The 15290-nt window shown below is 52.0% G+C and overlaps 1 protein-coding gene across 1 annotated transcript; it reads left to right on the top strand.

The window, feature by feature from the left end:
- The first annotated feature begins 3527 nt into the window (after nucleotides 1-3527).
- LOC126998303 (uncharacterized) lies at nucleotides 3528-3995 on the top strand. The gene has a single exon (XM_050859790.1). The coding sequence runs from the start codon at nucleotides 3528-3530 to the stop codon at nucleotides 3993-3995; it is 468 nt and encodes a 155-aa protein (XP_050715747.1).
- The last annotated feature ends 11295 nt before the right edge of the window (nucleotides 3996-15290 follow it).

Genomic DNA, 15290 nt, shown 5'->3' with positions numbered 1-15290 from the left:
AGATCATGGATAGCTGGCACAAACCAAAAACAACAGAAAAGAAGCAAGAAATTACCATCTTCTACAGAGCATTCTTCTCGACATCACACAAGGAAGAAGAAAGGATCATGAGGCAGATAGTGCACCGCAACCTGAAACCCACAAACCAGGAGAAGAAGATCAGCCTCCGAATATACTACAAAAACAAGAAAACAAGCCACCTCCTACTGAAAAACAATACTCGCCCGGATAAAGAGACAACCCAGAAGTCTGATGTCATATACAGGTTCAACTGCACAAGAGGAAACTGCGAAGTCCTCTCCTCCTCGTATATCGGCATGACGACAATGAGGCTGTCTCGGCGACTTACATTCCATCTATCTGCCGGAGCCCCCAAAAAACACCTTTGAGAAGAACACGGAGATACAATAACAGGAAGCACCCTGGAAGAAACAGAAATTCTGGATACCTGCCAGGATAGGCGACGACTTTCAATATTGGAGGCCTTGTACATACAAGAACTCAAGCCAAAACTCAACATCCAGGCTGAGCAAAGACTATAGAAGAAAGATGGGAAAGCTTCTATCTAAAAGCGATAAAAGATTTTCATACCTTCAGCGCCATCTCTATTTTACACACACACACACATCACACACACACACACACACACACACTTATATATATATATATATATATATAGATCTTTTTGACATTATGTATATATATATATATTTATATCCTTCATATATATGTTATATATATATATATATATATATATATATATATATATATATATATATATATATATATATATATATATATATATATATATATATATATATATATATATATATATATATATATATATATATATATATATATATATATATATATATATATATATATATATATATATATATATATATATATATATATATATATATATATATATATATATATATATATATATATATATATATATATATATGTGTGTGTGTGTGTGTGTGTGTGTGTGTAAAAATACACCATGAACTATGGTCCTCGCAGTTACCACCCACCACTGATGAAAAATTGCATATAATAATCATATAACACATAATGAATGATGAAAAAATAAATATTGTTCATACATAATGTCAAAAAAAAGATCTACGCATATGATACAAACTACAAAGCGATAAGGTCACAAGAAGATGAAGAGGAGACCGTACACCTGCAGACGACGTACTTGATATAGTTTGGCGTCGGCCCAAGAGATGGCGCTGCTGGTCTATATCTGCCTCACATTTTCTTTATCGCTTTTAGATAGAAGCTTTCCCATCTTTCTTCTATAGTCTTTGAGGCTGAGGACCTACAGGCCCTACCGAGCATGCGCCGACAAACAGGCAGCCATGAATCTTCGATGCGCGCGCACGAGGGACGCGGGACGAGCCAATCAGCGTCCCGCCCAGAGGAGAGTAGCAGCGAGGCTCCAGCTTAAAAGGAGCCTCGCGCCAATGGCTTCCCGGACCTGGCAGCGTGTACACCTCTCCGCTACCTTCTAGCAACAGCTCTCGCGGGCGAACGATTGAGCTGCTCTGCTACTGCCAGGCTGCGAGTCACCGTGTCAGTGCTCCCAGTTCACGCGTCACTCCCCGGAGTTGCCAGCCTTTACCAGGCGCCTTCCACCTTGCGCACGCCGACTCCCTGCCCCGCGCTGCACACTTCACCCTGCTCCGCGCTCTGCCGTGCCAGTTTACACCGTCTACGTGTCACTGGTCACGCGTCGCCAGTCACACGCGACTGCAGCCTTCCTGCTGCTCTGTGCTTGTGCTTTTTTTTTGTCTTTTGTTTGTGTGTGTGAGCCTTTAGACCCTGGTTTAGTACGATGCCGAACCCCGAGGGCAGTGCCACGAGGGGGCCCCTTAGGATAAAGGGGTGGTTAAAGGAAACACCAGGGTTATTGTTAGGTCCCCCAAGACCCGCAAGGGGCGACAGCGGCGCCTGCCGAGCCCTTTAGAGGGTGGGGGGGCTGTAGCCCTCCGCTCCCGTAGGTTAGCCGGCTCTCCGTAGGCTAGATTTTGTTACTTTTTTATTTTATTTTTTGTTATATGTCTAGCTGTGGTCCAGCCCCCGGGCTGTCTTGTCCTTAGGATGTCCACGGACAAGCGTGTCCGCCCCGCTAGCGACTCGGAGAGCTTCGACTCCGAGTCGCCTGCGGATAAGCAGCTACGCCTTGAGTCGGGGAGTGAGAGCGATGAGGCGGCCCTTATCCCGCTCCCCGACTCTTATGATGAGGATTGGGTGGTAGTGGGGAAGGTGCGTGACCGTAACCACCGCTCCAACCCACCTCCGCCACCTTCGCCTTCCCGCTCCCGCTCGCCACTTGGCACCTCTGCTACCCCCACCCTGCCCACCCTGCCCGACGCCGTTCCCCCGTACTACTGCTGCTGCCCCCACTGCTGCCACCTCACCTGCCAAGCTGCCCGCCAAGCTGCTGCGGCTCCTGCCAGACCCAAAGTTGTCGTCCCTCCTACACCGGGATTCGAGACTGCCCTCGATCTGGCGGAGGCCCTGGAGGAGGAACTCGGGCTCCGCTTCCAGATGAGATTCCTGGAGAACGGCAGCGTGCTGGTAACCCCGCCTACCGAGGAAGCCCTCCGCGCCCTCCTGGACACCACGGCGGTGCACGGGAAGGTGGTGCAGCTGCGGCTGATGGGCGACGCAACCACCAAGGGGGTGATAACATCTTACCCGGTAGCCATGCCTCTCAAGGCTCTCCTCCGCCACCCGAGCGTCGTCACGGCGGAGAGGTGCCTGACGCGGGACAACCTGGCCACGAGGCAGGTCCTCATCTCGGTGAGGGGCCCTCTGCCGGGTATGCTCGACCTAGGGAGTTGGGGCGTGTTCTACACGCGCCCCTTCAACACCGAGCCCCTCCGGTGCTATCGCTGCCAGCAGTACGGCCACCATCGCTCCCGCTGCAATCGCCAGGCAGTGTGCGGCATGTGCTCGGGGCCGCACATGACGGAGGCCTGCCTTGCGAAATACAAGGCCGGCGAGAAAATGACCGCCCTCTGCCCCAACTGCCGCCAGCTTCACAACGCGTGGGGCCGGCGCTGCCCCTCCCGGTTGACCATAGTGGACCGGAGAATCCAGCGGCAGGAGGAGTGGCGTGCGGCGCACAACCCCTCTCGGCCGGCGCTCGAGGTCCCAGCGTCAGCCCGCCCCACCCGGCCAGACAACGCTCGCCTCCCAAGAGCACTTCCCGGCCCTCCCACCACCGGGCGCATCTCGCGGCAACGCTGCTCCGGCTGTACCACCGCCCGCCACGCCTCCTCCACCGCCTGCCACGCCTCCCCACCCGGCCCCCACCTCCACGCCCGGTGTCCACCTCGGGCCCCTCCGTGCAGCAGGAGGAACGTACTCCCGCACTGCCTCCGCCGGCCCTCCCCCAGCGCGTGAGGCGTCGGAGGAACCGCGGGCCGCGCCCCCCCCTGAGCGCGCCAGCTGCACCCTTGGTCCCTCCTCCCAGCCATGTCCTGGTCACCAGGGCTGCGCTAGAGGGGATGCTGGCGAGCTTCGCTCTGGCGTTGACCGGCCTCCTACAGCTCACGCCGGACGAGGCGGCGCTGCGAGTCATTGCGAAGACGACGGTGGAGGAGTGCTTCCCCACCGTCGCCAGTCCGGCCGCGTCTCCCGCCACCCCGCTGCAAACTCCAGTGGCTGCGCCTCCAACTACGCAGACCCGGGCCCGCGGGGACGCTCCACCTCCCGCGATGGAGGCTCGCATGGAGGTCGACGCGCCCTCCCGATCCTCCCAGCCAGCGGTGGCGCCCGCCGTGGCGGTGGCCCAGCCGGTGCCGGCAACCCAGACCGCCAAGCCCCGCTCACACATTCCAGTGCGGGCGGCTCCAACCCGCTCCCGTATCCCGCAGCTCAAGCGCATGGTGACTCCGAAGCGCCGGGGGCCGGCCCCCTCGCGCGCGACGGCCCCTGTGACCACCCCGGGGGCCTCCTCGGCGACCGGCCCCTAAGTGTAATGCAGTGGAACGTGTGCGGCGTGCGCGGCAAGGTTAACCTCCTGCGAGCCGCGATCGGCACCGACGGCTTTGACGTCATCCTATTACAGGAGACGCTCCTTCGGGAGGGCCAGTCGGTGCCTTTCAAGGGCTACAGGGCCTTTTACCTCCCTGCCGTCGCCTGTTCGACGCGTGGGTGTTGTATCTTGGTCAGGGATGTACTTCCCTGTTCTCGAGTGCATCGCCCCGTGCTGTGCGGTGCCGGTGTGGAGGTATTGGCAGTCAAGGTGACCTTGCCGAGCGCGTGTGTCACGTTCTACTGCGTGTATAGCGGGCCACGTGCCGAGCCCGACTTCACCGAGGGTTCATCGGGGGCGACTTCAACGCCCACCATGAAAGGTGGGGGAGCAGGGGGAGGAACCGCGCCGGGCGCCACCTTGCCACGGCTTTGGAGGACGTGCCTGGGGTCGCTCTCCTCAACACCGGGGTGCCCACGCACGAGGCTGGTGGTGTCCTGGACCTCAGCTTTGTCTCGCAGCCGCTTGCAGTCGGTGCAACGTGGGCCCTCCACGCGCACCTTGCGAGCGACCATTTCGCCTCCGTTGTTGCACTCCCTGTCCCGCCGCCTGTGTTACCACAGCGGCCTCCGCGCTGGAACCTGCGCCGGGCTGACAGGCCTCAGTTCCGCGGGGCCGTCGCCCGTCGTCTGGCCGCCACCATCCAGTCTGACGACCTCGAGGCGGCGGACGCGCGCCTGGTTGACGCCTTCACAGCGGCGGCTGATGAGGCGATCCCCCTCCTCCGGCCTGTGGCGGTGTCCCACCGCGACAGGTGGTACTACACCGAGGAGGTGAGGGAGGCGAACCACCGAGTCAACCAGGCCCGCAAGCTCAACAGGAGAGTGAACACCGAGGCGACGCGGGGCTTGCTGCGCGCTGCTGTCCGTCACGCCAGGGAAACCGCCGACCGGGTGGAGGAGGAGCACTGGTTGGCGTGGTGCGAGGGACTTGACGGCTGCGCGTCCGTTGCGGTCCTATGGCGAAAGCTGAGGGCCGTCGCGAGGGGTGCGGTGGCACGCCCTGCATTACACCCACAGCCCCAGGTCGAGGTGGAGCGGCTAGTTACCACCTTCTCCTCCCGTGCCGCTTCCGCCCGACTTCCGGCCCACACCCGCGACCTGCTGAGGGAGGCAAATTCCGGGAGAGCAGCCGCCTTCAGGGAGGCCTGCCTACAGGTGCATCCCGCTGACGCGCGAATAGAGATGTGGGAGCTGGGGCGGGCCATCCCCGGGAAGGACACCGCCACCGGGGTGGACAGGATCCCCTACTCTTTCATGTCGCACGCGGGTCCGGACATGCAGGCGGAGGTGCTGGCACTTTACAACCGATCCCTTGAGCTCGGGGCGCTGCCAGCCTCTTGGAAGCTGGCCACCATCGTCCCCATCCCCAAGAGTGGAGACGGGCTCCAACATCGCCCGATCTCCCTCCTCAGCTACCTCGGCAAGTGTATGGAGAGGGTCCTCCTTCCGCGCCTTCAGTGGGCGATGGGCCCCCTCCATCACCACCTCTTTGCTGTCCGCCGGGGCATGGGCACCAGGGACTGCATCTCCACCCTCCTCTCTAGTGTCCTGGGGAGACAGGCAGTGGTGGTCTTTCTCGACCTTGAGAAGGCTTTTGAACTCGCCTCAGCCCCCACCATACTCGCCATTCTGGCTGAAAAGGGCGTCCGGGGCCGCCTGCTGGCATGGGTGGGCCACTACCTTGAGGGACGGAGAGCGGCCGTCCGATTTCAGGGCCACACGTCCGCGATAGAGACGTTCGAGAATGGCATGCCTCAGGGTGGGGTCCTGAGCCCCGTGCTGTTCAATCTGCTCGTCGAGAAGTTAACATCCCTTCCGACGAGCAGAAACGCCAAAGTCCTGTCGTATGCGGACGATGTGGCCCTGGTGGTGTCGGGCCCCAACCACGTGGCCTGCGCCCGCCAGCTCCTCCGCCGGCTGACCCAGACGTGTGCCGCCCTAGGGCTGGTCGTAAACAGGGCCAAGACAAGGGCCATGGCCCTTCGTCACCGCCACCTTCCTGAGCCCTTCGACCTCGAGGGTACGCCAGTGCCGTGGGTGCACACGTACAAGTATCTCGGGGTCACCGTTGACTCCAGTCTGTCCTTCGCCCCGCACATTGCCAGCGTGCGGGAGGAGGTACGGCGGCGCACTAGCGTGATGCGGGCCCTTGCCAGAACAGCGGGGGGGCCTGGGGACAGGGTCCTGCGGACGTTCTACGTCCAGTGCGTGAGATCCTGTATCGACTACGGGACTCCGTGCCTGCTGACGATGGGTCCAGCGGCACTTCGGCCGCTGGAAACTGCTCAAAACGCCGCTCTCCGCGTCATCGTTGGCGCCCCCATGTGGACAAAATGCGTGTGCCTGCGGGCAGAGGCAGCGTCGCCGCGAGAGTCACCCAACTCTCGGTGGGGCACCTGGCGGAGCTGCTGAGACGCAAGGGGGCGGAGCAGCTCCGCGCCTCCGTCGGGTAGGCCCTCCTGCAGGCCCCCCTCCTGTTCCGCAAGAGGACGTGGGCGACTGTGGCGGTGGCCGCGTTTCGGTCTGGCGGACAACCCCACGCCCTTGTGATGGCTGTAGACGCCCCCCACCCCACCTACGTTGCCCGCCCCCCGTGGGAGTCACCTGTCCTATCAGCCACCATACGGCCGCTCGCCACAAAGAAGGCCCTCCTCACCCCTCAGAGGCTGGCCAGGGAGGCCGCCAGCAGGGAGGGGGAAGCAGCGCGCCCTGGGGCCTCCGTGTACTACACGGACGGCTCCATCAACCACCAAACGGGGGCTGTCGGCGCGGCTTTTGTCTGCGATGGGCACACCGCGGTGTTCCGTCTGCCAGACGGGTGCTGGCAGCCATTGGCAGGGCTCTGGATCATGCAGTGGAAGGGTGTCGGGGCCCTGTCGTGATCCATTGCGATTCAATCCCTGCCATCCGCTCTCTGCTGCAGGACCCCCCCGCGCGACAACGTGTCCCTACTCACCTCTATCCTTGCGAGGCTGGCAGAGATGAGGGGAGCGGGGGGTAGAGTACATTAACTGGTTGCCCAGCCACTCGGGCGTGGCGGGCAACGAGGCGGCGGACGGCGCTGCGCACGCGGCAACGCTCCTGCCCGCTGTCAAGCGGCCCGTTGTGTCAAGCGTGTCACAAGTGAAAAGGAGCATAGCCGCACAGACCGCTGCTAGGGTAGTCAAGGAGCTTGAGGAGGCCCTGGCTGCGGGCTCGCCGTCCGCGTTTTGGTACGTGGCGGCCACTAACACCGGCGCCCGCCAGAACCCGCCAAACCTGCCGAGACGGGTGGCATCCAACATCCACCGCCTCCGTCTCGGCTACAAGTGTGCGTCAGTCCTGCCCCTGTCGTGTGCCCTCACTGCGAGGAGGAGGTCCTCCAGCCGCTCCTCCACTACCTCCTCGAGTGCTGTGCGACGAGCCGGCTGCTTCAGAACCGGGAGGGGCTATCGGCGCCAGCCTTGGTGGGGGCGCTGGACGACGGGGCGCTTGCTGCCCTAGTGCGGGCGTATGAGCCGCCCAGGTAGGCTCTGTGCTCTGTATATGTGGTCGTGTTAGGGTGTGTGTATGTATGTGTGTGTGTTTGTGTGTGAGTATGTGCGTGAATGAGTTTTTAACGTACAGCTACAGGACGCCTAGAGCGCCTGTGCCCCAACCCACCTAGTGGGAAGGGGCGTGTTCTATCTATGCATGTGCTTACATCGGCGTGTGTGTGTGCGTGTGTATGTATTTAGGTACATGCACACGTGCGTGCGGCGTGCCGTGTACGCACATGTATAGCCACAGCCAAAACTGCGACGGGCCGTCGCTTAAGACAAGGGCCCGTTTCCCCATTAGGGGGTAAATCTTGATGATGATGATGATCCACTTACCATTCTCACCTCAACACCAGGGGAAGGAGCATATCTCTACTAGCTGCTGATGAAAGGTTAAGAACCCGAAATCCAGATCCAGCCAAATGACTAGCTACGGCGAAGTCATACAACTCCTATCAAAAGAGAATAGAACACTACTAAGACAAAAAGAAAGTACATTGAAGAAAATAATAAACGCCGACCTAGCCATCACTTTTAACAAAACATGTATCAGAGAAAATATCCTGCCTATATATATATATATATATATATATATATATATATATATATATATATATATATATATATATATATATATATATATATATATATATATATATATATATTTGGTATCAAAAGAAAGCAAATTAAATGTATTATTCATAAATAGGAAGAAAGAGTCCCCTTCTGGCTGCCGAACTGGGAGGTGTCTTGATAACTCCTCAAACCTTTTTCTTATAAATTTCTGCAACATTCGCGGTTTTCGTTCTAATTTTCATTCTGTGGAACACCATCTCTCCTCCTCTAAACCTCACCTTCTCTTCCTCACCGAAACACAGGTTTCTGAGGCTACTGACAGCAATCTCTACTCTGTTCCCTCCTACTATCTCTATCCTAAATTTCAATCCAAAGCTGGATGATGCGCCTACGTGCGCAACGACATCACTTGCTCTCGTGCCCACGACCTTGACTCTTCAGAATTTTCCACCATCTGGCTAAGACTTGATTGTCATTCTACTACTAAATACATTTATGCTGTTTATCTCTGACCTAACTCTACTAACTATGTAAAATTCTTTGACTGCTTGAGCTCTAAAGTGGAGCACATCTTGACCCACTCTCCCTTCGCTGAAATCTCCATCTTGGGAGAGTTTAATGTTCACCACCAGCTTTGGCTTCCATCCTCTTTCACTGACCAGCCTGGTGAACAAGCCTACAACTTGGCTCTCCTCAATGACCTAGAGCAGTTTGTTCAACACCCTACACGTATTCCCGACCGTCTAGGAGACCGGCCCATCATACTAGATATCTTCCTTACCTCTAACCCTTCTGCTTACTCTGTCAAACTGTTCTCTCCGTTGAGCTCCTCCGATCACAAACTTTTTTCTGTATTCTGTCCTATCGCCTCTGTACACCCTCTGGATCCACCGAAGAGGCGATTCTTCTGGCATTTTGCTTCAGCTCGGTGGGACGACCTGAGGATGTACTTTTCTGATTTCCCGTGGAATGATCACTGCTTCCAGGATAGAGACCCCTCTGTGTGTGCCCAACGCATGACAGAGGTGATTGTCTCTGGAATGGAGGCATACATTCCACGTACTTTCTCTACTACTCATGCTAAAAAGCCTTGGTTTAATCACGCTTCTTCTCGTGCTATCAAAGATAGAGAGGCAGCTCACAAAAGGTATTAGAGCCTTCGAACTCCCGCTAACCATGACCTTTACATTTCTGCCCGGAATCGTGCCAAATCTATTCTCCGACTTACCAAAAACTCCTTCATTGATAGAAAATGCTTTTTCTAATTATTCCCGTGACTTCTGGCATCTAGCCAAAAACATCTCCTCCAACTTCACTTCTTCATCTTTTCCACCTCTTCTTAGTCCTGTCGGCAACACCGCCGTCTCGTCTATCTCTAAGGCTGAACTCTTCTCTCAAAATTTCTCTAAAAACTCCACTCTGGACGATTCTGGGCATATTGCTCCTACTCATCCCCCCTCTGACTCCTTTATGCCTGTTATTAAGATTCTTAAGAGTGATGTTTTTTATGCCCTCAATCCTCATAAGGCGTATGGACCTGATGGAGTGCCTCCTATTGTCCTTAAAAACTGTGTTTCCGTTCTGACACCCTGCCTGGTCAAACTCTTTCGCCTATGCCTGTCAACATCTACCTTTCCTTCCTGCTGGAAGTATGCCTTCATACAGCCTGTGCCTAAGAAGGGTGACCGTTCCAGTCCCTCAAACTACCGTCCTATAGCTTTGCTTTCTTGTCTATCTAAAGCTTTTGAGTCTATCCTTAACCGGCAGATTCAACACCAACTTTCACTTCTGACCTTCTATCTGATCGCTAGTATGGGTTTCCCAAGGGGCGTTCTACTGGTGATCTCCTTGCCTTCCTAACTGATTCTTGGTCATCCTCTCTTAGCCGCTTTGGTGAAACCTTTGCTAAAGCCTTTGATAGGGTCTGCCACAAATCTTTGCTTTCCAAACTACCCTCCTACGGTTTCTATCCTTCTATCTGTACCTTTATCTCCAGTTTCCTCTTTGACCGTTCTATTTCTGCTGTGGTAGACGGTCACTGTTCTTCCCCTAAACCTATTAATAGTGGTGTTCCGCAGGATTTTGTCCTATCTCCCACTCTCTGTTGTTCAGTGATGATCTTTCCGAAACAAACTGGCCTATCCATTCTTACGCCGATGACTCTACTCTGCATTATTCAACTTCTTTTAATAGAAGACCCACCCAACAGGAACTAAATGATTCCAGGCTGGAGGCGGCAGAACGTTTAGTGTCAGACCTTACTATTATTTCCGATTGGGGCAAGAAGAACTGGTTTCCTTCAATGCCCCAAAACACAGTTTCTCCACCTATCCACTCGACAGAATCTTCCAAACAACTATCCCCTATTCTTTGACAACACTCAGCTATCACCTCCTTCAACACTAAACATTCTCGGTCTATCCTTAACTCAAAATCTCAACTAGAAACTTCATATCTCTTCTCTTGCTAAACCAACTTCCTCGAGGCTGGGCGTTCTGTACCGTCTCCGCCAGTTCTTCTGCCCCGCACAGTTGCTATCCATTTACAGGGGCCTTGTCCGCCCTCGTATGGAGTATGCATCTCACGTGTGGGGGGCTCCACTCACACAGCTCTCTTGGACAGAGTGGAGTCTAAGGCTCTTCGTTTCATCAGCTCTCCTCCTCTTACTAATAATCTTCTACCTCTTAAATTTCGCCGCCATGTTGCCTCTCTATCTTCTATCTATATTTTCATGCTGACTGCTCTTCCGAACTTGCTAACTGCATCCCTTCCCCCCCTCCCGCGGCTTCGCCACACACGACTTTCTACTCAAGCTCATCCCTTTGCTGTCCAAATCCCTTACGCAAGAGCTAATCAGCATCTTCACTCTTTTATCCCTCACGCTGGTAAACTCTGGAACAATCTTCCTTCATCTGTATTTCCTCCTGCCTACGAAACTTCGGTTACGCCACTAATTAGGAGCAGTGAGTATCGGGCTTTTTTTTTTTTAAACATTTGTTACCTTTTTTTATGCCCTTGAACTGACTCCTCTGCTGTAAAAAAAAAGAAAAAAAAAAGAATACTAAATAAAATAAGAAATAACATGTATAATAAGGAGCTTAATATAGATTGATTTATATAATGAAATGATTATATAAAAAATAGTAACGTTTTATATAGATATCTTAAAATGCTTCTGATACAAGATTGTCAACATGTTGAAGTGTTCATATATGAAATTTTATGCAGATATATTGATATTTGTGGAGTCGAAGGTTTTTCGTCGCGGCGCGTGAAATGAGTCAGATTCGGCGAATTTTCGTTGCGACTTCTGGTCAAGCTCGAGCAAAAACTATTGAAGCTAGGAAGGAGTGCTTAGTGGCAAATGAAAGCTCTTTTAAAACAGATTATTAATCAGAAGAACAAAAAATGGAAAGCACTAAATAAATAAATAAAAAGTTACAAGTAAAAAACTAGGACGTTTCCAAATCGCAGCAAAAGGGCCGAAAAACAGGCTATTTTGTGACGGCTCGACGACAAACTTGGAATCGAGCTATCAAAACATCCTTCGAGCTGGTCAAATTACAGTGCCACGAGGGGCTACATGCCAAATTACAGCCTTCTAGAGGCAATAGCGATGCCACACTAGACAAAAACGGCAAAGTGTCTGGAGTTCGCCAAAATCGCTCTCAAAAGGGTTTACGTTTCGAGCTCTAGCGACGAAACTACTGGGAATAGGGAAATGTTATGCGATATTGGAAAGTACATTGATAGGGCTAAAGTATTTGTTAACTCCACTTGATTGGCGTATTTTTCAATGACACACACACACACACACACACAACAAATTATACCGGATACGTATTTCTTAACCGCTCTGTGAAGCCTTAAATACCCAGCTTCCGCAATACGCTGTTTTTTTTTTTAATGTTGTTGGTTATACATGTTAATAATTATTATCATTATTATCATTACGATCATAGTTATTATTATTATTATTATTAGTAGTAGTAGTAGTAGTAGTAGTAGTAGTATTGTTACTATGACAGTTATCATTATTATTATTATTATTATTATTTTATTATTATTATTATTACTTTATTGTTGTTATTATTATTATTATTATTATTATTATTATTATTATTATTATTATAATAACAGTAATAGTAGTAGTAGTAGTGAGATGTCACTGCTACTACTACTGCTACAACTACTACTACTACTACTACTACTACTACTACTACTACTACTACTACCACCACCACTACTTATACTACTACTACAACTACTACTGCTACTACTGTACAACTACCACTAATACTAATACTGCTACTACTACTTATACTACTACTACTAGTACTGCTTTTCCTTTTTTTTTTACATGTGGCCTATAGCGCCGGTATGCTATTCCTTAGGGGCCTGATGGTCGGCCCGACCCCGTCATGGCGCAGGTAGTTGTTTATGGTGGCGCCATTATTATTGGATCATGCTGCCTCCCCGGAGCTCATTCTTGATTTCACTTGCACAGCTTCTTCTAGAGTCCGGGCTGATAGGTGGTCTTCTGGACAGCATGTGGGTAGTCTTAGACCACTCGGCGGTGACTGAGAAATCCAAGGTGGTTAGCGGCGGATTCGAACCCGCATCATCCACAACGCGGCGAATGCAGGGCCGACACGCTAACCACTCAGCAACCTCCTCCCCAAACTACTACTTTTACTACTACTACTACTACTACTTCTACTACTACTATTACTTCCACTGCTATTGCTTTTCATCATTATTTCAACGAATCTCCTCGTTTGTGGGCAAACAGAGAAACAAAAAAGTTCAATCTGATCCCCAGGGCCAGCTCTGTTTTTCATTTTATTTATTCTTTTTTTTTTTTACATCCCTCTTCGGAGTCTCGGGCGTGGGTGTGGGTGCGAGATTATCTTGTCTCAGCTGTTTTCGGACAAAGGTGAGGCGAGGCTGGAAGGCTGACGCAACTGCAAGACGCCGTGCATCAGGTCATCCTCGCGAGGCGGCGCTGCGGGTGTTGCGGTGAGGCGGGCAGCTTTATGGGGCGGCGGGACCTTCACGAGGGTAAGGGGGAAGGGGCGCGAGGCTGTGATCACGCGACACCAACCTCGGCAACACACTCCATGTTGCGGGAGGGATCCAGGGCACACACACACACACACACACACACACACACACACACACACACACACGGCCCGGTAGCTCAGTGGATAGAGCGTCTGCCTCACAACCAGAAGGACCGGGGTTCGATTTCCCGGCCGGGTGAAGATAAGTTGGATTTATCTTCTTTTACGTGTAGCCCCTGTTCACCTAGCAGTGAGTAGATACGCGACGTAAGGCAAGGAGTTGTGACCTCGTTGTCGCGGTGTGTTGTGTGTGAGTTGTCCCAGTCCTACCCAAAGATCGGTACTATGAGCTCTATGCTCTTCCGTAGGGGAACGGCTGGCTGTCTCGAGAGAGACCCGCAGCAGACCAAGAGGTGAATTAACACACACACACACACACACATACATAAAGCACAAGGTTATGTTGCGTTGCTTGAGGGTACAGAAGAGAGTGCCCACACACCAAAGGAAAACACAAGGGCAGACACACATGGTGTTCAAAGACAGGAAGGAAACATGAAGCGAGGCTCACCAAGCACCAAGCAGCCATATCAACTCACAATAAATAAATAAAAAAAAGTATATTCCCAGGAATCTCTAAACTCTGAGTCATGTGAGGCAGTGAAATATATACAGGATTTCGGCACCCAGTCACGGGAAACATCACAGATGGCCGATAAGTCCGCAAATTTATGCACTATGTAAACCATGTCGATACTGCGAGGATCTGAAGCCCCGTCGTCTGGGTCCGGATTATCCTCGAGGCCGAGTGATGGCGCCTTAGTCTGAGGCTCTTCGCCGCGTCGTCAGAGAAACAGTTTTCCCCGCTGGGCCCGGGCTCAGCGATGTGTTGTGCGAGGTACGAATGTTGCAGGCGAGCGCCAGCTGGCTGGCTGTTGCGGGCCACTGCTGCAGTCTTGGCCCGCCAAGGGAACACTGGATTTACATCATTTTACGGCCGTCCAAGTTCAAATGTTGTGCGGTAGTGGCGATTTGGCTGTGGTTTACTGGCCGGCACTGATAAATCTGTTTCCAGTTATCTCCGTGGAACTATATTGATAGCAGCCCGATTTTTTACTGACTGACATTAAGTCCACTGTTTCCAAACATTTTTGTTGACTTTGCAAACCCAAACCTATATTCCTACCTCATGGAACTCGTTCATCGGTTTCAAATATTCTTTCTGGACTAGGATAACCACAACCTTCATACTTGTATTTTTTTTTTCAACTGTACGACACTGACATTACTGTTTCCAAGTATTTCCTTAGACATAATAAAAACATGATCTTCGATTTTTACACTGAATCTGAACTTTGCGTGGGACTAGCATAATCTCAATCTGTATTTACCGAGGCGCTAGGTGGCTAGGTGTACCATACTGTACCCAAGATTTCTGGGTACCAAGGACTCAGTATTCGAAATTATCCCGACACGAGGCTCATTGCATGTGGCGTGAGAGCTCCAGGTAATCGGATGTTGCTTGACACTGAATCACCGGCGAGCAAAGGATTTCATGACCTCGACTTTCCACCACCCTGAATTATCGGCCGAGATGAAATCACTCAGGCATAAGATGATCTATGCCTGGGGCTGCTTCTCCTGCTCGTCCTCCGACCTCTCATCGTTCTCCTTGCCTTCCTCTGCCTCTTTCTCTTCCTCGCTTTCGACTCTGTCTTCTTTCTTAACCCCTCTCTCTCTCTCTCTCTCTCTCTCTCTCTCTCTCTATATATATATATATATATATATATATATATATATATATATATATATAATTCAGTTAATTAATCAATTAAATTCATCATCTGCATACTTACGGATATCTATCTTCCACTTACTCATCCCTATCTCTCCATTTTCTCCTCTTCCTTGTTCTCCTGATTCTCGCTCTCCTCCTCCTCTTCGTCCTCCTTTTCTTTCTCCTCTTCCAGCTCCGACCCAAACCTAAACATTTCAAAGTATTGCACCAAAGAAGGTTCGACAACAAAAACAATAATGCTCGAAAATATCCTTGCCCTCCGTGAGTCCGGGTGGA

This window comes from Eriocheir sinensis, chromosome 14 (assembly GCF_024679095.1).
Source record: "Eriocheir sinensis breed Jianghai 21 chromosome 14, ASM2467909v1, whole genome shotgun sequence".
NCBI lineage: Eukaryota > Metazoa > Arthropoda > Malacostraca > Decapoda > Varunidae > Eriocheir > Eriocheir sinensis.
The sequence above is the reverse complement of the archived record's forward strand: the minus strand, read 5'-3'. Positions and strand labels throughout refer to the sequence as shown.

What these genes read in the sequence shown, in the direction of transcription:
- LOC126998303 (XM_050859790.1), top strand. Translation starts at nt 3,528, where the DNA reads ATGCTGGCGAGCTTCGCTCTGGCGTTGACCGGCCTCCTACAGCTCACG.